Source organism: Solea solea, chromosome 11, assembly GCF_958295425.1.
Source record: "Solea solea chromosome 11, fSolSol10.1, whole genome shotgun sequence".
Taxonomy (NCBI): domain Eukaryota; kingdom Metazoa; phylum Chordata; class Actinopteri; order Pleuronectiformes; family Soleidae; genus Solea; species Solea solea.
The window spans coordinates 20,627,205-20,649,384 of NC_081144.1; the positions used below are offsets into that span (position 1 = coordinate 20,627,205).

Sequence of the window (22,180 nt, forward strand, 5' to 3'; positions counted from 1 at the left end):
TTTTGTTGTGCAGAGCTGTTGATTCGTAATATATGTTTATTCTCTCCTCATTGGTAACACAACTGAGATGCTTGTGTTACGTCCACCAGTTCCTGGTTCCAACCCGTAGTTGGGAACCTCTGGTACCATGGCGATACACCTCAGCTTACCCCTAGCACAGCCTGTCACTGACCACACAGCAAACTCTGAGTTACTATTCCCACTGTTATTTAGGAGTTTCCTGCACACTGTGGCTGCTAACTGTACACATCACACCCTCTCGTAAAGGGATAGGCTCGGCCCACAACAATTGCATATGTATGGAATGGGTGGATTATTATTATTATATTATTATATTATATTATAACGACAATATCAGTTTTACTGAAAAGATAGAAAACACTGAAGAACAAACTCACAATACAAAAGCTGTTCAAAATCACTCTCTTCCTAATGTTATTGGTCTTGAGTATTTAAATGGTGTAGATTAAAGCCTTCTTACTAATTGAATGCGGTATTAGAGAAGAGAATTCGGGCTAAGTGCATGTTAATATTATACTTCTTTTCTACATGAACGCTTTTGGGAAGCGACTGCACGGCAGAAAAAAATTGGGGTCTTTCTTAAAATGTGTTGCGGGAATATGATTTGACCTGAAAAATGTTTCAGTAATAGGATTTTCCTTGTTTTAATCGATGTAATTTGGTGGGCAGGAGCACCACTTTATCAATGTGCAGTGTATATAGATATGTACATTTATGCCTGTGCCGCCTTATACCTGGTTGGTATCCACAACTTTTCCTGTCTTTGTTTCAGTCAGTCAGAATCCTTTCCAGTGAGGCACACACACAGGCAACTCAGCCTGTCATAATTAACAATGTAACAGATACACAGGCAAAAAGCAATTATAACACTGCCCACATATCAAATTAAGCATGTCTAATTCCGGCTCTCAAACACACCTTTTCTGTTGTATTTGATCGCGGTTATCCTACCCACTCAATTAAATGTGATTTAAAACTAATTATTTGATTTGCAGTGAAGCACGCACCAGGCACACCATAGGTTGTTTCACAGGTCGCAGTGGGTGTAAATGTTAATTGTTTTTCATCTTTATCTTACCTAATTTGATAAGACACCTTGTTTTCTCCTGGGAATAATTTTTTTTTTGTCTCCATATACATTTTTCTTTTGTTTGGTTGTGATCGTTTCGTTAGTTGGCTTGAACAAAACCCAGAGACATTGCGGTCTTATTTTGCCATGCATTTTTAATTTTTATGTCTTTGAATTTTAGAGACTACAGCTGTCTCCATCATTCTCGTTTACAGTTTCCATGGTTACAGAGGTTGTTCTCTCTCCTATCGCACATTGAGAGTAAAATGCCCAGTTTACCTGCTTTCTCTCCACTTACTGTCATTTTAACGCACTGTGTTTTAAGTGTTTATCTTATGACACCAGATTAAGAGGGACCATTTCTTTAACCAGCAACTAAACAAAGTTTAGATGGTTCCAAATCCGCTCAATCAAATCAGAGTTTCCATTATGTATATATATATGTATGTACTGTATATATGTGTATATATGTATGTATATATGTATTCTATTGTATTTGCATAGGTTGATGTGTCCATCTTTCACTTTATATTTTAGGTTTTATTTAACAAAAACGTTTGTCATGACTCTATTCAAAGACATAAAACTAAATTGGTCCCCAAGGTTTTCCATGTTGACATATTTAGCTCTGCCAAAGCTGAATTAATTCTAATTGTGATCACACGTATGACGGGTCTTTACAAATGGCATCACAAAGTGGCCAAGCTGGCTGCGACAACATGGGAAATATTTTCAGCTATTAAACGCTCCACTATGTCCATCTGCTGTGTCCGTGTCCCTGGTGGTGCTGGCCAGGTAGTGTTCAGTGGGGTTTTGGAGCATTGTAGCTGAAAACAGCTGCTTACTGCAGGTGAAAACAAAGTGAGAGAGAGAGCCAAAAACATTGAGTTGCATGTCACACCTAACCTTAGTAGACTTGAGAGGAGTTGGGTAATGATCTTCTGCAAGCCACTTTTAATGCATTTTTCAAATAAAATCAGAAAATAGATGCTATAAATTTTATGTTGGACTACTTCGTTATAGAGTGTTTTTTGCTTTCTCCTAAGAGCTAATGTGCACTTTGACTTTGTGATGATTTTTTATATGGTTTGTTTCATTTATTTGTTCTGATCAATACAAATGTTAGCAAGTCAGAGTCAGATTTACAGTATCCATTAAAATGATGAATTTGAATTTGACAGCCTGGTCCATTATTCAGATTTTTACATACTGATGTACATCAGTTGTTTTCATGTTGTTATTTGTTTAACATCATCACAGGTTTTCCAGACCACATTATATTTCTGCAAGGACAGATTAAATGAGAACATTACCGTTTCCTATCACTCCAGTCCTAATTCTCTCTTTATCTGTGTGTCCGTGTGTTTTTTTGTAGGTCTCGCAATACAGACCCAGTGTGTCTTGGCCTGCAGGCTCAGATTTTGTCCTGCTATAAGGAAAACCGAGACCAGACCTTGAGGTGTTCAGAACTTGCCAAAGCATACGCGCAGTGTATCAATGCTGCAAAGAAGGTAAGAGGGGTTTTTGTATCATTTTTAGATACCAACAGAAATTGTAATTATTCTGTCAGCACCACAGTAACACTGGAAATAAGTCAAAGATCAACACTAAAATGGAAGGTGTTATCGACTTGGTATCACATAATTTTACACTTGTAGGGAGAAGTCATTTGAGAATTGTGGTAAAAAGGTAAATAAAATGAAATTAAAATAATTCTTTGCAATAGAATATATGACTTTCGCATTGATTGTGTGGAACAGTACATTATCCAAGTTCGTCAGTACTAACTTGTTTTTCTACCAATACTAAAAATTACACCTTTTTCAAGGCAAACTCAGTATGGGTTGCTATAAAATAAATATTCAGTTGATATTTACCTGGCCACTGCCGCCATTTGGTGCTTTAGTTCTAGCTTTAAGTGTTTTACAAGCACAGCATACTTTAAAGAATTACCTATCAGTCATCTGAAAATGAGCAGTGAAGATGGACATTTGCCACTGGTGTCTGCATGTGTCCTCTATTTCCTTCTGAACTAATGAAAAGAGACTCTTAATTGCAAAATAAGAAGTGTTTCACTTGATATCAAGTAAACAGGGGAGGGTCATTCAGTCACAGCCAGCGTTCATGTTTGCAATATCATCTTTAGAATTTTAAGAGGGTGGGAAAGCAAAACGCTTGCAATGAAGACTGCATTTGACTGTAATTAAGATGATACAACATTTGGTCCTGTTTAAAGTGCTTTTCTTAGTGTTTGTTTGCATTTTTTAAGCAAAACACAAATGTGGCATTGTATTTATTTATTTTTAATTTGTCTGTGTCATATTTGTTGTAAACTCAGTTTGGAAATCTCAGGAAGGCACTATTATCATTTTAAATTACACAGTCTCGTAATTTCAGACTAAAAAATTCAACTTTATCCTAATCAATTAAACTGTGTTGTTACAATTTAACTGGCAAATATTGAGCAATTAAACTTTCTCAAAAGGCATTTAAAGCAGTAAAATGCTGAAAATAATACAAACACAAATAAACATTCTATGGGTTTTATGAAGGCAAATAAACCCAGCACTTAAGCACATAGTCATTAGCACAGCTGAAGTAAGCCATGCTTATAGAGAGTCAACAAACATATCCAGCTAGCTTTAGCAAGTAAAATGGTGTTTTGTGTGTTTGTTTGTGCTAAAAATGCTTCGTATGTTAAAAGTTTGTTTTCAAAGCACATTTCATTTCTTGTGGCCCTGAATGAAGCACACTCTCAGTGGCATCGCATGGTAGTTAGCAGCTATTTAGCATGTCTAGCCTCTTTAGCATAGCCATGCCATGTTATCTGTAGCTAACTGATAATACACTTCATATGAAAAGAGTTTATATGTGTTTTTTTAAGTTAAGCAGTAGTGCGGTGGGTGATGTGTCCCTACAGTGTTTCTGTGCTCATAAAAGTGTCACTATGTGGAAAAGGGGGTGAAAAAACATCACTATCCGGCAAAATGTGTCGCTGTCTTGTTTTTTGAACTTTTTGGCAGCTAAGGGGGAAAAAAAAATATTCACAAACTTCCTACATTTTAAACCTGGAGGTTTGAGATTTCCTTTTACAGTACATTAGAATTATTTAACAAACATAGCACAGTACTGTTTCACAGTACAGTTTCATGTTTGACCTAACCTGACCTAGATACATTTGCTCTATAGAGCTTACAGAAGAACCACACCTTTGTAGTTTATATTCCAGCACTCCACATTTCTCCTTAGGTGGACCTACTGCTGTAATATTTAAAAGCAAAAAACTATATCAATGCAACCATTTTTTAAGTTGTGAATTTAGAAAGAAGTTGGAGAGAAAATTGGAGGAAGAGGATGGTGGCGTTAAGTTTTACTTTGTTTTGTAAAAGGTGTAGCTCCTCATCATGTACCCAAAACTGCGGATTTATCGACCTCATGCTGCCGCCTGCTCAAATCTCCACTGCTTGCTCAGGGGCACTGAGGCTTCCCCTCACATACAGTAATACAGCATGTGATAATTAGCTCATATGAAACTCGATCCTTCTTTTTGAGTGCGTGCATGCATGTGAGCGCATTGACTGTGAGCAGCATCTGAGACATCTTGTATCTGCATAGTATTACAACACCTCGACACCATCTTACATGTGTATACACTTTGACCCTTGTTTGTGCTCTTGTATTTCTGAACCTGTGTGTTGTTGCTGTGTGCATGCACTCACAAATGCATGCCTTAGAGGAAAAAAAAAAAATTCTTTCTCATATTAGCTGGTGTGAGATAACGAGGAGTGAAGAACCTTTGAAGACTGTCTTTAAAAGAGCACAGCAGATCATACTCTCTCTCTCTTTCTCACTCTCTGTGTGTGTGTGTGTGTGTGTGTGTGTGTGAACAGCTTGCTACACTATATTGCAGTCTGCTTTAACCTACACATCAAGGTCTTTGCCTCTGATTGGCCCCCAAGGCATCTCCCTGACTTTCATCCCATCAATTTTAAAGTTTATAAAGTTCTTCCTCCATTTTCTGTCTTTAGAAGCTGTCACAGTTAGTTTGGTTACCACTGATAACTTTTTTTTTTTTTTCTCCCATGGAGTAAAAGCTGCAAAGGCTGTAAATAAGACTGAACGATTAAAAGAAAGTTCAAAGGGGTGCCTCAGCCAACAAATCAAGCTCTCCTGCATTATATTTGTGTCACTGTCAGCAGATCACGTTCCACTTTGGCTGCAAAGATAACTGATACTTTGCTAAAATAAGTGGGTTATTGACTTGACTAATGATTTTTGCCATTTGCTACATGTTGTCCCACACATCATTGACATTCTACAGTAATGACCACTCTTGTAGGCAGGCAAGAGCAGTGCAGTCACTGACTAGACATAACAGTGGGGAAGGTGCAACATTGTGAATATAAAGTCTTTATATTTTTTTTGTTTTAATTTTGATTAAAATATTTAAGACGATATTATGTAGTCCATGGGGGGGAATGATACAGTGATAATGTTCATCCTCTGTTGATGCTTCTCTTCGCTTTAATGAGATGTTTGCTCTGAGCCTGAGAATATGCTGTGATTCTTTTCATGTTATTAACACAGGCAGTTTAGGAGTGATGTATTTCTGTATTTTTGAATGCAATCTTTAATCCTTTCAATGTGTTTTAATGTATGAAGGGAGTACTGCTAATTTAGATCATTAAAGTTAAGAATATGGACTGCAACACTATATAAGAAAGTCTCTGAGAACAAAATACTTTTCATCACTGCGCTTTTGAACAAAAGGTTTTTATTTGCTACTGGGCCCAGTGTAGTTCTTGTTTTGTCTGTCCAGTCTCACAGAAGCGTCTGTGATGTGTTTTGATCAGTGTCACAGTAGGTCAGGGGACAGGCCGGCATGTGAAAGCTCTCTCCCTGCTGGGCTACGCTACCTCCGCCGTGTGTGTGTATGTGTTTTTGATGGCAAATAAGGGGAGGATCCCACAGAGCCTGCAGCGGCAGAGCAGACAAACTCTCATCGTTATTCTGTGGGTGGCAGAGCCTGACGAGGGCACTGCCACATGGAACACACTGTCCAGTCCTGTGGGATTCTCTAGTCATTTATCTGCACTCTCTGATGCACACACACACATACAACACACACACACACTGTATCTGCACCAGGTGGGGATTCAGAAGTCATTTAGTGCCAGTCTCTGACAGAATCTGTCTCTGGTGCTGATCAGTGCTGCTCACAATAAAGAGAAAGTGATTTAGGGAAAGAAAAGCTGCACAGAAATAGAGAATTGACTGTGGCATTGGCGTGTGTAAGTCTAAACATCTGAATCTGAAAATGCACCTTTTCTCGCTTCACTAAGGCCAAATACAGGTGTATGTAACCAGATCTGTGCTGTGGAGTACAGGCATTGCAAGTTGTGGGTCTTTTGGGTGTTGCTCCTAAAGTTAAAAGCAGTCTGTGAGACTGAAGATTGAGATGACAAATCATAGCCAGACAGAGAAGGAGGACGAGTCAGGGTCAGAGCGCAGTGAAACAGAAGCAAACTAGAATGAAATGTTCCCGTGTGCCTGAATATTTCTCTGTGTTGATATGTTTGTATGTTCCTTTTCCTTACACAATTAAGCTTCTAGATGAGATAACATGACTTCCTCTGAGCCAGGCTTGTATTGAAAGGTGTTTGCAATATGCTGTGCCTCATAATTTATGTATTGGGGGCGGGTTGCTGTGTTCTGTGTTTCTTAGTGTGTTAGTATGACTACTTCTGGATAGCACACCAGAAGATAAGGGGAGAAAAGAAAATGGTTTCATCAAGTTTTGATAAGTCCACTAGAAAGAAAACCTGTATTGACAACACTGACACCCTGATAATAAATCTGTATCTGCTGCTGATCTGAACGCACACTGACTTTCACAAAGCCAGTGAATCACAGCAGTATAAAGCCCAGTATTGATTTTTTTCTTTTTTCTTACCTTCAGTCTTACTCTTGATTGAACAGGAGTCATGTCAGTACAAATACAATATAGACAAACGTAACTGTAGAAAATACAAAGAGAAGGCAGAGGACAAAGGTTTGTATTGAAGAACAAAAATGCAGCTGATATACACATTTGTAAAGACTTTTATATGGAGGTGGGAGATTTGAAAGCCCGATAAATAAATGCAAAGGCCTTGAGAAGTGTTGGACACAAAAAGGGGGAGAAAAAAACACAGGAGGAAGTATGAGAGCTTTAAAACCTGGCAAGAGACATTTGAAAGAAAAAGAATGAGGTCTAACACTAAATTAAATGTCAAGAAACAGAAGCTGACAATTTGTTTAAGTGGAACAAAAGACCTTCTCTTCACAGCCATCAGCCAAATCATTAAAAGACATAATGACAAATTTTGTCTGGTAATTTCTAACCGCCTTGAATGTCATTTAAAACTAAAATGTAATGTACAGTTTTTTTTTTTTTTTTTTTTCTATGGCTTCATAGTTTGACAAAGTCAAAAACAAACTTATTAGCCCTCACTTTAAAAAACTGTCACCTGTTGTAATGATTTCAGGTGCAGCAGCTTCAAGTACAAAAGGCAGAGGTGGAGTATAAATCTAAAGGTGTGGTCATAAATAAATGAACTCTAATCTCACATTGTTCTGAAACACATGTGTTAGTCCCAGTGATGCATGACTGAGTGCATGAGTGAGGAAATGATATTGTCTCGATGTTAGAGAGAGAGAGATATTAACACGTAGTTCACTCTCTGCAGCCACAGGCAGACGTTGTTGGATGTTATTGAATAAACATGTACAATGATGACAGGAATAATTGACACAAATTGTTGCTGGAGACATTTATGCGATTGTGTCAATCATCAGTCGCTATTTCAGTTTAAGTTTTACTGCATTTGCCGTCCACAAATGCACAACAACATTAACATCCCAGTGCATTTCAAGAATACAACCTGAGAGGCCACTGTTGTCAAGGAGACAGTGACAAACAGGATTAATGAGCTGCTGTAATCTGGCATCTTCGACTAAAGCGGACCAGTCTGAGGTGTGCAGAGTTGTGTGGGGTTACGCTGTAGCAGCCGGGTATAATGTCCCGGAGATTTATCAGAAAGTAAACACAGACAGCTGTGTGTAATGGCACTGCACTCTGACACAGCACTTCTTAAATCAGAGGCTGCAGATTTATCAACATGTCCTACTCCGCTGTCTTCAGACGGCTCTGGGGGTTTTAATGAACCGAGGGAGGAACTTTTCATACAGTGTCAAGCTGCTGGGAACAACGGCGACAAATACTGATTTACGGATACGTTGGGGCTGATTTACTGATCTGTTCATCTCTGACAATCGTTAAAAGCTGTCGGTGACATCCCCCGTACGTCTTTTCTACATATTCTTCATATGCATCAAAGTGACACAATGTAGGATTTCACATAATAATTCAAATAATGTTTCCTACATTATTATGACGGGGTGAATATAGCACCCCTGTCAAAGCCTGAGCACATCTGCATCTCCTGTATTGGCACTATGGTATTCTGGTTTCGGGTCCATGTCACAAAAAGGACTACAAGATTCTATATATATATATATATATATATATAATATTGGTCCAGCTTCCACTTGCTGGCATACGCTTTAGCTCATCATCTATGTCTGGAGGATTTGAGCTTGCCGTCCATCTCGTTCATAAATGAAGTGATTGAAACAATGTGCATACGACGAGCAGTAGGTCAAGCCGGGTAGAAAATACAAGCAAACACTATCGTTCTTTTGTAATCATGTATAAAATGCTATAACACAGGCTACTGTCCCTGCTCTAAAACACAGTTGTTTGTAGAAGTCCTGCTTCAGAGATCACCGTATAGTTGTCTACTTGTCAACTAATGCACATGTTAGGGTTCAGGTCTTTAAATATGTCTCATTCTCTCTTATCACCTCGCGAATTCACCCTTATCATAACAATCCATCCAGCTAACTCTCAAAGGGGCATTGAATGCTTAATATGAGATATCATATTACGCTGTCTTTCTTTAGCACTTAAAAGTATCTCATTCAAAAGGTGAGAAGAGTAGTTAGATGACATTATGATTGGTTTATTGGAGCCCTTTTTCCCACCACAAAATTAGCATTAGCTCAAATATAAAAGTTACAGTGAGTTACAATTAAAGTAAATCGGAATCTAAATCAGGAACCCGTCAAACATCTATATGGTTGTTGAGCTGTTGTGAAAACAATGCCCTGGTAAGTGCAAGGCTGGAGAGACTGTACCTGAAAATAAACCGGAGTAAAGGAAAGGGAAGAAGTAACTATAGTGTAAATATGTGTAGTCAAGGAGAGAAAGCAAATGAGGACAGATGAGGAAAAGAGGTGGAGGCAGATTAACGATGATGGGGGAGGAGTCTGTGTGAGAAAGAAACACAGAGTGGACAGATAAATGCGAGGAGAGAAACAAAGAGAAAAGTTGACTAAAACTGAATTATGAGATAATAGAGAGAGGCAGTTATGGAGGAATGGTTAGAGATGCACAGAGGAAAAAACGCATAGAGAGAAAGAGAAAGAGAAAGAAATGACAGGCCGCTCAGCCGTCAGCACTAATGAAGAAGAATGAGGAGCCAGAGCTGCTTACTGGACCTGCTATTGACCACACACACACACACATACACACACACACACACACACACACACAGAAAGAGAAAGAAAAAAAATTCACACCCACTCTCTCTAAATATGCACTCCTCAATTTACACATTTTGACACATTTATGGATTCTCCATATTCATCTCATTGCTGGCCTCCTGCAGATTTCCTTAAATTCTCAATTTTATTATCAGTTCTGAGAGAAAGAAAACTGTCTTAGAAAAAAAAAAAACACACTAACTTTCTAAATTAGTGTAGTTGCTTTCAAAATGCAGAACTTTTCTACAAAGATCACGCACCACTGAGAAAAAAGCACTTTTTATCTTTTGACACTGTCCCACGACTCTGTGTTTTATCCACTCTGAGTTTATGCCCACCAGAGAAAATGGGATTTAAACTTTAAAATTAAAATGAGTATTTATTTTATTTGTATTTATTTTATTTTTATATAAAAGGTTACATGCATTCTGGAAACAATTTTTCATATTCTCTTTTTCTTGTGCTCTCAGCTTCAAGGCTGTTTGTGTCTCACTGTGTTCAGGGGGAAAAGGCCTTAAAGGATTCCTTGAACCTTTTTTTTTCCACCCTCAGCTCAGTGGGGGTTTTTTTCTGTTGTTTTTTTTTTTACTCGCTCACACGCGCAAATGATTACATGTGCACAATTCATAAAAATGAAAGGATTCGATTTACCACAAAGTGATTACAAATCGGTTCTGAATTCAGGGATAATACTCGATTGTATAGATTCAGAGATGTGACTGGTAGTTTCAGCTACATTTGACAGCATTAGACCCTTTCACAGCATGTGAAAGGGTCTAATGCTGGGTGTGATTGATGTGCTGTAAAAGAAGCGCTGCTTTATGCAGTCCTTCATATTTAACTGACTTTTGTCCAACCTTTGACCAATGACCGTAGTTTCCCCGCAAAGCAAATCAACCGTGACAGTGACTGTCATTCATTATTGATCAGTCTTTCTGAAACAGTCGGTCAGGACCGAAAAGTGGGGGTTTTGGGGCTGGACAATACACTTTACACAGGGATATGCTGCATTCAGCTGCTCCTCGCTCCTCTACACATACACTCTCACCACAACTGGGGATTTCACTGCGAGGCTCCGCCTGCACTGCTCATCAAGAGTTGCAAGTGCGAACTCGGAGCAGTGAATTAGACGCACAAGAACGCACTTTTCTGATCCTGTCGTTGCTGTTGTGATGTTTTTAAAACCATGTTTTAATGTAAATACAGATGTTGAAGTGAGTTGAAGTGCAGCTTTGCTGCAAGTGTCACACATGGGCTGACAACAACAACATTGAACGAGTTGTTCTCTCAAGGCAAAGTTGAGATGGTTTGAGCTGCCGGGCAGGAGGAATAGAGGAAGACCACAGAGAAGGTTACTGGATGTTATGAAGGAAGACAGCTGGTGGAGGACTAGAAGAGGACACAGGATAGGGCAAGATGGAGGCAGATCACACATTGTGGCGACCACTTTTTCATTGACGATATCCACAACGTCATGAAACTGAAACTGCAGGTCTCGTCATAATGAAGTTGTAGATATATGGATATGTGTTGCTTTTAGGCCTGGTGTTGTATGTATTTGTAATGTATTTATACAGATTAGCTGAAAACATATTTGTGTGTGTGTAAGTTTAAACTGTGCTTATTCTGGCTTCTATAATATGTAAACATACACTCACACATTTTTAACACCAGACACACAACAGTCCCTGCAAGTTTACGTACATCATGGCTCAGTGTTTGTAGAAAACTTTTTGTCAGTTGGTTTACCTCAATGTTTTTTTTTGTCAGTTTCTGTTCTGTTTTTTTTTTGTATCCATCTTTAATGAAATCTTCCTTCATCTGTCAGTTTTGCTTTTCCGTACCTGCTTTCTTCAAACCAGACCTTTCATCTCGCTTCTGTGTCTGACTGAAGCTCTTTTATTTTTTTTTCCCATTTCTTTGTGTCCACTTCACTCTTTGTCTCTCGTCTTATATTCCCTCTTGCCTCCTACCTGTTTATTTTTTTTCTTAACCATTTGTTTTCTTTACCTTGCCATTTTTTTTTCTCTCTCTCTCTCTCCGCTTTTGTAGTCGATTCATTGATTTCGTTTCCATACAGTTGGTAGTTGTTGCCTCCGTCAAACCATCGTATTGATCATTGCAGAGCTGATCACAACCAGTCACCACCAAGCGTCATTATCGTCTCTGACTCTTTCTTGTTGTCGTGGGTCTTGTATTGTGTTCTCTGTGTTTTTGTCTTGCTCTTTTTGTTTGATGTAGCTATTGAAAACCTCTGTGAAAAAAACAGCCCTACATTCTGAAGATGTTTTGGTGGTGAATCATGCTCCTCTTTTCCTTTTCTTTCCCTCAGACTAAGTGTGTGTGTGTGGGGGGGGGTGACTGAAGACTTCAGAATAAAACTATTGCAAAACTTTGATACAATATCAAAGGCGTACTTTCCTTACAGCACTCAAGTTTTACTGCATGATATGAAAGTGAGCAGTTTCCATCGTTTGTCAAACGTTTTGGGCAGATGTGCAGTTGAAGAAGGAATCATAAATCACAATGCTCATGTGCTGCTTTGTTCTCAGTTGTTGAAAATGTAAAAAAACAATTAAATACAGTGATACAAAAATGTACACAATATAAAACCAGATTATACAAAATCTGTGACAACAGTTTTTAGATGTTTTTGTTTTTCAAAAATACAAGAATAGTTCATCAACTGGACCATTTGACTGTTGCCTAGCAACACAAACAATGAGCATATCCTGCACACGACACAGGTTATGTCCATTACTTTGACTCATGTACATGTATTTATATGTTTTCATTAATTGTGGGTTGCACAATATTTCAAAAATACTACCCTTATTCTAGTTATACAACGCTGATTCAAGAAGATTTATATCTAAAATATTCTATTTTGTTACGTGTCCACCAGTGACACTTGGTCCGAGGCTTGAAACTGCAACGCACTTTTGAGACCCACTCATAGGGGGACGGGACCTCATTCACAGAATGTAAACAGTGTCCGCCATCTTTGCTAACAGTTACGCTAACATGACCAAGTGTCACTGGTGGGCACGTAACAAAGAAAAAAATTAAGATATTTCTCAACTCAGGGGAAACTGAGGTTGCACAATTCTTCAAAAATACTACCTCTATTCTAGTAATACAAAGCTAAATGCAAATCGGTGAAGTATGCTAATTTTTCCCAACTTCTCAATCATGGGAATGAAAAAGTACCGACTCTTGTGAGATATCGTTCCATTATCTTTACCTCTTTAAGGGTCACAGTGGGCGCTGGAGCCACCCAGAGCACACCAGCAAAGCAGAACAAGTCATGGAACAGTTGCATGGATACAACCGTCCTGACAGGGTCTACTGTACCATGGTGTTGCAACAGACATCAGCCTGTCTACTGCTGCTGTGCGTTGCCCTTTTGTATGCGTATTATACTTTTTTTTGTATCAGGCTGCTGTTCTGCCCATCAAAGCCACCGTTGTGTTACATGCTAGACTTTATTTGTACTTTGCACCTCTCTGTCTGCCCCGTCCTTTCTCTCCTATAGTTCCATTTCCCCGTCGTTTGTTGCTCTGCGGTGTTCGATCGAACAGCACATCAAGCCAAATCTCATGCTTCTGTTTTCTCTTTCATCTGCCTCGATGGCCCTCAGATGCCTTTAAAGCTTCGGAAACGTGGGGAAGGGGGTCGAGGGCGTGCAGACATGGAGTGACGGGGGTAGAGGTGAAGGTACTCGCAACTGCTGTCTGCAGGAGGCTTTTTTATCAGCTTTTGTAGCACTTGGTAGCTTTACCATGACCTTTCTGGGCGCCATCATGCCTGTCTGCTCGCGCCACCAGACCCCCTCCCAGTTCTTTTCTTTCTGCCTTCTCTGATGGGGGTCTCATTCTCTATCATTATTCAACAAAATCCTGTATTGTGTTCCATTGAAAGCAACCTCAGCTGCATAAGCAGTTGACACTCAAGATTTCTTTCTTTTTTTTTTTTTTTTTTCTCTGGGTGCATTTCTTCATCTGTTTCCTTGCACACCTAGGAAGAGGGTTTTGTGGAAGAAAGACCACCAGCTGGTGTAAGAGGGGACAAGAACAGGGCTTTTAGGTGGGTTTTATACTGGCTTTTGTTGCTTCAAAGCAGCCTCAACATTATCGGAACAGTCCGCTTTGTCCCAGCCTCTTTTTGTGTCCCACTGTCACTCAATCCATGTCTCTCTCCCCACTTCCTTTTTCTGTTTTTGAGTTGAGGCCTACCACTCTTTTGTGATTGCTCTTGCACCCTGTACTCCCAGAAGCGATCAATGATTTTTTTTTGTAAATAAATAAATACAGTTGTTTCATTGTTTGCTCCCAGAGCTATGTTGACAAGTTCACTTTGACGTGGAACTTTGAAAACTTGTGTCCTGCCTGCATTTGCTTACCATTGTTTGTCTCGTCAACGTGCCGTGGAAGAACTGTGACTGATGAACTTGCTATTTGAAGTGTCTTCTTTATCTAACCTTCAAGATGATAACTTTGAGAACTTGTAACTCAAAGTTTTGAGCAGCATGCAGCTGGCCTGAAGGTATTACATGTTTTACTGTTTTTCTGATCAATTTACATTAACCTGGGTTCACAATGTGCAGTAGGTATTGTAGAGCGTTGCTCACTGCTTTGAGCTGCAAGGTTTGTAGTAACCTTACGAAACTAAGAACCGTTACAGATATTTCAGAAAGGTCTCAATCAATCAGACCCGATTTTTTTGGGCTGTGGGAGTAAGCTGGAGAACCCGGAGAAAACCCATGCACACTCGGGGGGAACATGCACACTCCATGCACAAAGGCCCTTGCTCCAACCGGGACTCAAACCCGGGTCTTCTTGCTGCAAAGGCAAGAGTGCTAACCACTACACCATGTAGTACATGTGGCCCACTTGTGAATATTAAAATATAATAGACCGTGCAACTTAACCACAGTCAAACATTCAAGAGAGAAATGGAAGCCACTGTTCCTCAAATGTGATCATAGTAAAAACATATTTGGGTATTTTGTATGAAAAAGAAGCGAATAGAGTAATCATTAGAAGAAATGGTGGGCAGCATATTATCTGGATAAACTGAAATGTACTTACTTAGTAGAGACAATCTTTGCAGAGCGTTCTCGTCCGCGTCCCTCTTTATTTCTCAGCAGTAGAGTGGTCAGGTCAATCAACCACAGAGCCTCAGTCTATCACCTGGGAGTTCCAATTGCCTGCCAGTCATCAGATGAAATGGATTTCCAATTGATTCAAGGCTCCCATGTCAGGCCAGGTAAAATGAAGGCCAGCCATTTTTCTGCTGTTCTTCTACCTCTCCTGACTTTCTGCTTGTTATTTGTTTCTCCCTCTGTGTCTCTTACTGTGTTTGGCCCCTGTCCCTCTGCTGTCTCCACTCACCTCATACCGTCTCCCATGTGCCGGCAAGAGCCACATGAAATGAAAATAGGCTCAAGTACCAATACACTGTCTGGGAGTCGGTGTGTTGCTTTGATGGAACTTCAATTAAAGCAACAGGTGGAGAATTCCATTATTATGTTAGTGGGTGAGTTGTGAGGTGTTTCCAGTTGTCTTGAATACAATAGCAGGGTGCAGATGCCACTTTTAGAGGGGATTTTCATGCCGTAGTCAGAAAGACCGCTGGACAATTTCACTTTTTAACTTTTATTTTTGTGAGTTTACTTTAAGTTAGGGGGAAGGCTCCCCAAAAATATTCCACTGAAACATGCAATAGTGCATTAAATGCTACGCTGAGCGTTAGCCTAATTAGAAATCAAGGCAATTTCCCATGGGCTTCAGTTAACCAATATTTTGATAAAAGATTTATCATAAATGTTGAGGATTCGCTGCTTTTCTGCTTATTTTCTTGTAAATTCATCGTCTGTTTTTCAGAGCAATTGATCACTTGAAAATATAGTGTTTATATAATGTGTAAATATACATATGTAATGCATATGCATATTTATATGTGTTTTTTTTGTAGAAGTTGAGTCGTTGAATATCTGTGCTGCTTCATAAACAACAGTTGTTTTCACGACCTTGACTGACTGAAAGAAAAAATGTAGACAAAGACATTAAATGTTAACAAGACAAATTAAATTACCAGTGCAAGCTGAGTTTGATCAGTTCTCTCTTTCTCTGGGGTCTAACTCGAAACATTAGAGGTTTGAAAGCAGGTGATGTTTGCCCACTTGTCGTGAAGAATTTACGCAGATATATAGAATTGGTGTTTCATTAACTGTCTTGAACTTGCATTTCTGTGTGTCCCGTGTGTGCATGGGTTGTCTCCTGGTTCTCCAGTTTCCTCCCATTGTCCAGAAACATGCAGAGGTTAATTGGACACCTTTAGGTGAGACAAATATCCAGAATGTGGTTTTCTTGCAAGCAGAAGCTTTCTATCAGCATCCTTTCTGATACGCGAAGGCCACCTTAGTTTCCTTTGGAAAGGTCTGGGTGTGTTTATCACAATCTTGACAAGATGGTTCAGAGAGGACTCAGACGCAGAGGCCTTTTAATTGTCTTTATTGGCACTCGTAAACAAAACACAGGATAGATCCTCTTTACTGAGGGAAAACAAAAGCGTGGCTATGAAAAACTATAACAAATGGAGAGCGCAACGCTCTTCAAAAGAAACGTTGCGGAACTATGAACGTGGAACAAAAAATCACTCCGAAGAGGAAACAAACTCAGACTATGGTTATCATGTAAAACTTAAACAGAAAACTCTCCAAACGGAGGAAAACAAAGCTCTAAACACTTCAAAACGAAAACTAACTCAAAGCACAATCCAATTGATTGGCGATCTTTAACTAACTAAGAACGAGGTCAAAACAAAACTAATCTAAATGATTGGATCTACTCAATCTAACTAATAAAACGTAAGTCACAATCCTAGTGATTGGAGTTCCTAAAATGGCTGTGAAAATTTACAAACAGAAATCTCTCCCAAGGAGGAAAACAAAAAGGGCTATAAATCTTAACTAAAGTATCAGCTGAAAGGCTAGGATAAGAAAACTTACAAAGAAAACGTCGCTCACTAAGAGGATCGAAAGCATGTGTATTCTGTGGCTGTGACGAGGAGCTCTGGTGATCAGGCATGGACGAAAACACACTGGCACTGAAACAGGGAAACAGAGAGTTTTTAAAGTCCACATGGCTTAATTGTCAGCAGGTGTGTGTAATCAGGGCCGGCAGGCCCGGCAGAGGAGGGGGCGGGGCAAACTGCCGGAGTGACAAATCTGCAGTATCGCCGTTGGTGATAGTGACTAAATCTTACACACTTGACCTTTCAAGGACTTCTCACAAGACAAGCACACGTCCGCTCCTTCCCTCTTTCTTTGAGCATTCAACGGGAATGTCTTTCTTTAACGCGTGTGGAATAGAGAGGAAAGGAAAGAAGATGGAGGGAGGAACTGGAGATGAAGAGAAATGTATAATAGAAAAGTGAATCGGAGAACCGATGATGCAGGATGCAGAAGAGAATAGAGGAAACCAGAGGGATGAGATGAGAGGACAGGAGAAGGGAGCCGTATTGATTTCACTGCTCTGTGAATCTCTCAGTGGTTTTAATGGTTTGAGTTTCACAGCTGGAGTGAATCCTGCAGTGCTTGGAGGAGATAACCCAACCAACTCACACTTACACACACACACACATGCATACACATACTATACTGTACATGCACACAAACAAAATTGTCTACCTGCTGGTTTTGGGTCAATGTTCCCTTGGATGTCAGTTTAGCTCATTGCATCGTTCCACATGGGCGACAGGAGCCACACTGGAGCTTCACTGCATGGAACCAGAGGTCATTGGCCTCTGAAGCCAAGCAGGGATGACCCTGATTGATTTTTTTTATTGAGCGGGGAAAGAAAAGTGAATCAACAATCATATTTCATTTATGATTCTTTCAAAAAACCCTCATGGATTGCAGCGATAGGGAGAGTGATTGTATTGAAACCTTCCTTCCAACCAGCTCAGTCTTACAATTTGAAAAAGAAAAGCACTCAGAAGTAGATCTGGCAAACATTTATCACATTTTTTATCACACGTTCATAAGTGTATTCATTCAAAATGTATTTGATCATTTGAAATCTAAGCACAATAAGCCTGTGACTGTGTTAAGACATGTGAACATGACACTCGGTGACACAGAGAAGTAGCAGAATTTCCATCGTTCAGCTTCATTTATTAATCGATGTCACTTTTGAATACGCCACACAATCATCATGATGTTTTTTAATGGGATGATTAGAGCGAGCAGCTTTGACACAGTTTGTGTGTGTGTGTGTGTGTGTGTGTGTGTGCGTGCGTGTGTGTGTGTGAATATGCTACACAGTTAATGCGATTTGAAAAAACAAAATAATAATTACAACTGTTAGGGATGGGTATTTCAAGCAATAGTCTTAAGTCACTGGGGATTCTCTGACAAGCATTTGTAACACAACAGCAGACTGAAGTCATAATTCAAATTTCTTAATATGCATATGTTGCATCACAAGTGGACCTTTCTGCGTGTGGGTGAAGTAGTCCAGGTCAGGTCTTGTTTGTTATCGGCATTTAATCATTATTACTAGATTTTGTTTGACGTCGACTGTCTTGGAAGACATAAGTAATAACTGATGAAACTTCAAAGAGTTTATTGACTGTTTCTCTGAAGGCCAGTCGTCTACTCTTAAACACTTATGTCATGTTCACTCTTCACTCAATATACTCTGTTGAAACCATTTAAATTACAAGGGTCTGCCTATCGGCCAGGTCTCTTTGAAATATTCTCTGAAATAATTTTCCCACTGGGTTTTCTGTGTCTCTCAACATCATCTTACCAGGATTTTGATGTTTTATTTAATTTACTGCCATTTCATGGTGGTACCCTTTAAAATCGGGTTGTCTTTAAGTTGCACCATTTGAATATATTTGCTTATAAATGGGAGTAAATTTAATCACCAAGGACTGCAGCTTCTTTTTTTTTTTTGCAGATACACAAGTCTGTATGTCATTCACATGAATCTGCTGTAAAGTGGTTTACAGGGAAATAACTCACAGAATATGTTAATAATGTATCAGTATTTTCCAAATAATAATAAGACATGAGGTTATGATTATCACTAAATGTATTACATTATTCAGCTCTTTACTGTCTCAATCAAAGTTGTCCACGTATTTAATATTTTATTTCTGCCCACTTTTGACATTTGTATATTAATTTAGCGTTATAAGTGTGCTTTAATTGTGAATTATACGTCATTCCATAGATAAACAACTTTTGCTTTGAAATTCTTTGAAATATCATGATGAATGTCTTTATTGTGAAAAGTTGATTGAACATTATTATAATTTTAAGTGTTTTTTTTTTTGTTTTTTTTTACGTCTTGACCAGTCTAGATGTGCATTGCTCATTTTAAGTTTGAGACCAATAACTTACATGATGACAGAGGATAAGATAAGATTCATTGTCATTGTACGTGTACAACAAAATGCTGTTGGAGCGAGACGCCCGACATAAAAAGAAGACGAGCGTACGACCTATACACATAAGGATAATCAAGAATAATACATAAGTGAGGTAAAATAAATGGTATGTACAGATGAATGATTTGTTATGTACATTATAAATGCAATGATATTTGCACTAAATGCAAACGATATATACATTAAATATACAGTATCTATGTAACCAGTGTAGTGTTGCGGTCTGCGTTGTGAAGAATTCACCCTACGATGAGTATCCTTTGGAGGCAGTCTCCGTTTTATTTCTGACACGAGGCAAATAAAAGACAGGGGGTTACACAGGGAAATGTGCGCTCTACAAAATAAACAAATTTACAGTGTGTCAAATTTAGCTTGAAAACCTCCATATGTGCATAATGACAATGCTAAACAATACGGAAATAACACAAGCGCAGGGGAGAGGTAAATACCAGGGGGGGCGCCCCAAAGGTGAATGTGGGGGATAGAAAATCACAAAGGTTCCACATGACAACTTCAAGTCCCGTGTCAGGGTAAAATACATATATATAAAAAAACTTAACACTGTGTAATTAGAACATGAAAAGGAAAGATACGTTACAACTTTGCTACAGTAACTTATATATATACAGATGAGAGTCGTCCGTCTCCTTCAGTAGTATTAAAGTGGAACTTTGCAAGTCGCTTTTTGGCCTTTTTTTCTCTACGGAGCTCCCCCTACAATAGCTCCCCTGGAATACATATTTTTATGACACTATTGCAAAACATCCCCCCTCTCCTGGCCATGTGCATTTGTTTTCAACAATGCTTTTGTGTTTTTAATTCTTGCCTTTCGAAAAAAAAGCCGTGTTTGGCTCAGAATAAAAAAAAAAGGATAATACTGCATCGTTCATGAAAGACGTACGCCAGTGCCGATAAAAGAGGTTTCACTTTCAGAACTTCACTCTCGTACAGATTTTATGTAAAGGAACGCATAATGGCTAAAGTTTGTGAGCCGTAAAGTAAGAAGGTTAATTATTTCCTAGGTCAAGGGGAACAATCCCATAAAATTCTTAACAACAAAGGCCAAACACAGGCTGCATCAACAATGAGGAACAACAGACATAAGCGGGGAATAATAAAGAGTGAAACTCTCATCGCTCCATCTTCTTGTGTGTGCAGCTTCACTTGGTTGTCGTACGAGAAAGCAGCAAATTAGAGCCACGTGACGTGGTCAACAAGGTCACTGCTCTCCATTACTGATCTAATCCCTATTATTACCAGGCATGACCTTTTCATTGTGGTCCGTTACGGCAGGAGAAGTATGTGTAAAACATGGGATTTCCGTGCTCCTAAAAGCATTTCAAAGGTCACGGGGGTGTGACAGGAGTTCAAATGGACTAACATCACTTCTTCTTCTTCTTCTTTTGTCTTGTAGAATCTGCTGGTCAATCACGGATGAAGAGTGGGAGGAAAAGGGTAAAACACTTACTTGACGAAGGCTTTACTTTGGCACTAAGAGCGACACCCTCCTGGTTTGAATGATGGAAGTTGACTTGCTGCTGGCATGCCTTGTTTTTAAAACTTTGCTATTTATCCACTACATAATAATCTGTTGAGGTTGCTTCGCAATTCTGCACTGCTACATTTACAGGAAGCTTTTGTATATTAGGTTCATGGTCTGAGTCGATGCACTTTCACTTTAGTGAGGAAGCTGTAAAGATGCATTCAGGGTCGCTCCTTTATCAGCTGAAGGAAGCGCAGCTTTCATCCGAACCTCGGCTGCTTTTTCTTACGGATGAAATCAAAAGCAAAGCATACCTGGTTTGAGCTGAATTGGAGTCCGTGGCGTCCGTCCTTGCTCTGATCTCTGACTGACTGAAAGAACTTTAATTTGCTTTTAAGTTTATGTTTTACAGCATTATGAACAAGTTAATTCAGACCTATAATATGTTATTAGATTTTCATGATGAAACCACTCACACGGTTGTGGCTTCAGGTTTTTTTTTAACTCGGCCATTTATCATCTAGTTTATATGCATACATTAAATTCACATTTTAATATTCTGTAAATTTCATTTCAACTAAGTGATTAAGTGATCCCTCAGAGGACCTTAATTTCCTTTTAGGCCACCTTTCAAACTAAAATGACACAAAAAAATCATGCCGCTCCAGCGCTTACAAATACCTGTGGCTTGCAGGGTTGGGCCATGTCAAAGTGTTGTTACTATGAAACGATTTTAAGACAGACTGATTATTTAAAAAACCTTTATTTTATGTGGATATTAAGATTAAAATGTCTTTTACAAATGCGGTTGAACAAATAACGTCAGAAATGTGTTGTTCTTTGGAGACGACTCGTGCGATCTGAGCTTTGCCATCTTCATTTTCCAGTTTTCTTCGTTAAAGTTAATCCTCCTGAATCAACACTAAACAAAAACATTATACCACACAAATTGAAAACTGCCATGCGGACAGACGTGTTGGACAAACACTTTTTATTTAAGTGTCTGTATGGTGTACACACACACACACATATATATATATATATATATATATATATATATATGTATATATATATATATATATATATATATATATATATATACATATATATATGCACATTGGTTTTTTTTTATGATGCCACTAAAACTGATATGTGAACGTATGCAGTAGTATCATGTCATCATCACCCACCCATTTGTTTCTTGTCCACTGTGAAATAGGTCACAGAGTGTCAATAGCCAGGTTTCTACTCAAATATGCACTGAACTTTAAATAAGAACCATCACCACAAGAATTAAGTGAATATTTGGAATTGATTCTTTAACATAATCTGCCGCTTCATGTTGTCTAATCCCCTTGATGGTTTCATTTGTTTCATACATATATATATAATTGTTCATTTGTTAAATTTGTCCCCATTGCATTACTCTGTCTTCAGTTATTCTCCGCTCTGTAAAGTCAATTTTATTTTATTTTTCTGGGAATATTTGGAGTGATTTA

At 38.8% G+C, this 22,180-nt stretch overlaps 1 protein-coding gene across 2 annotated transcripts in view; it reads left to right on the forward strand.

Moving 5' to 3' along the window:
* Positions 1–21,751, forward strand: part of chchd6a (coiled-coil-helix-coiled-coil-helix domain containing 6a) — a 68,198-nt gene extending 46,447 nt beyond the window's left edge. For both annotated transcript variants that reach the window (XM_058643944.1, XM_058643945.1), the window contains 2 exons: positions 2,466–2,601; positions 20,613–21,751. In XM_058643944.1, the coding sequence (XP_058499927.1) occupies positions 2,466–2,601; positions 20,613–20,636 (160 nt within the window). In that variant the 3' untranslated portion in view covers positions 20,637–21,751. The remainder of the gene's footprint in view (positions 1–2,465; positions 2,602–20,612) is intronic.
* The last annotated feature ends 429 nt before the right edge of the window (positions 21,752–22,180 follow it).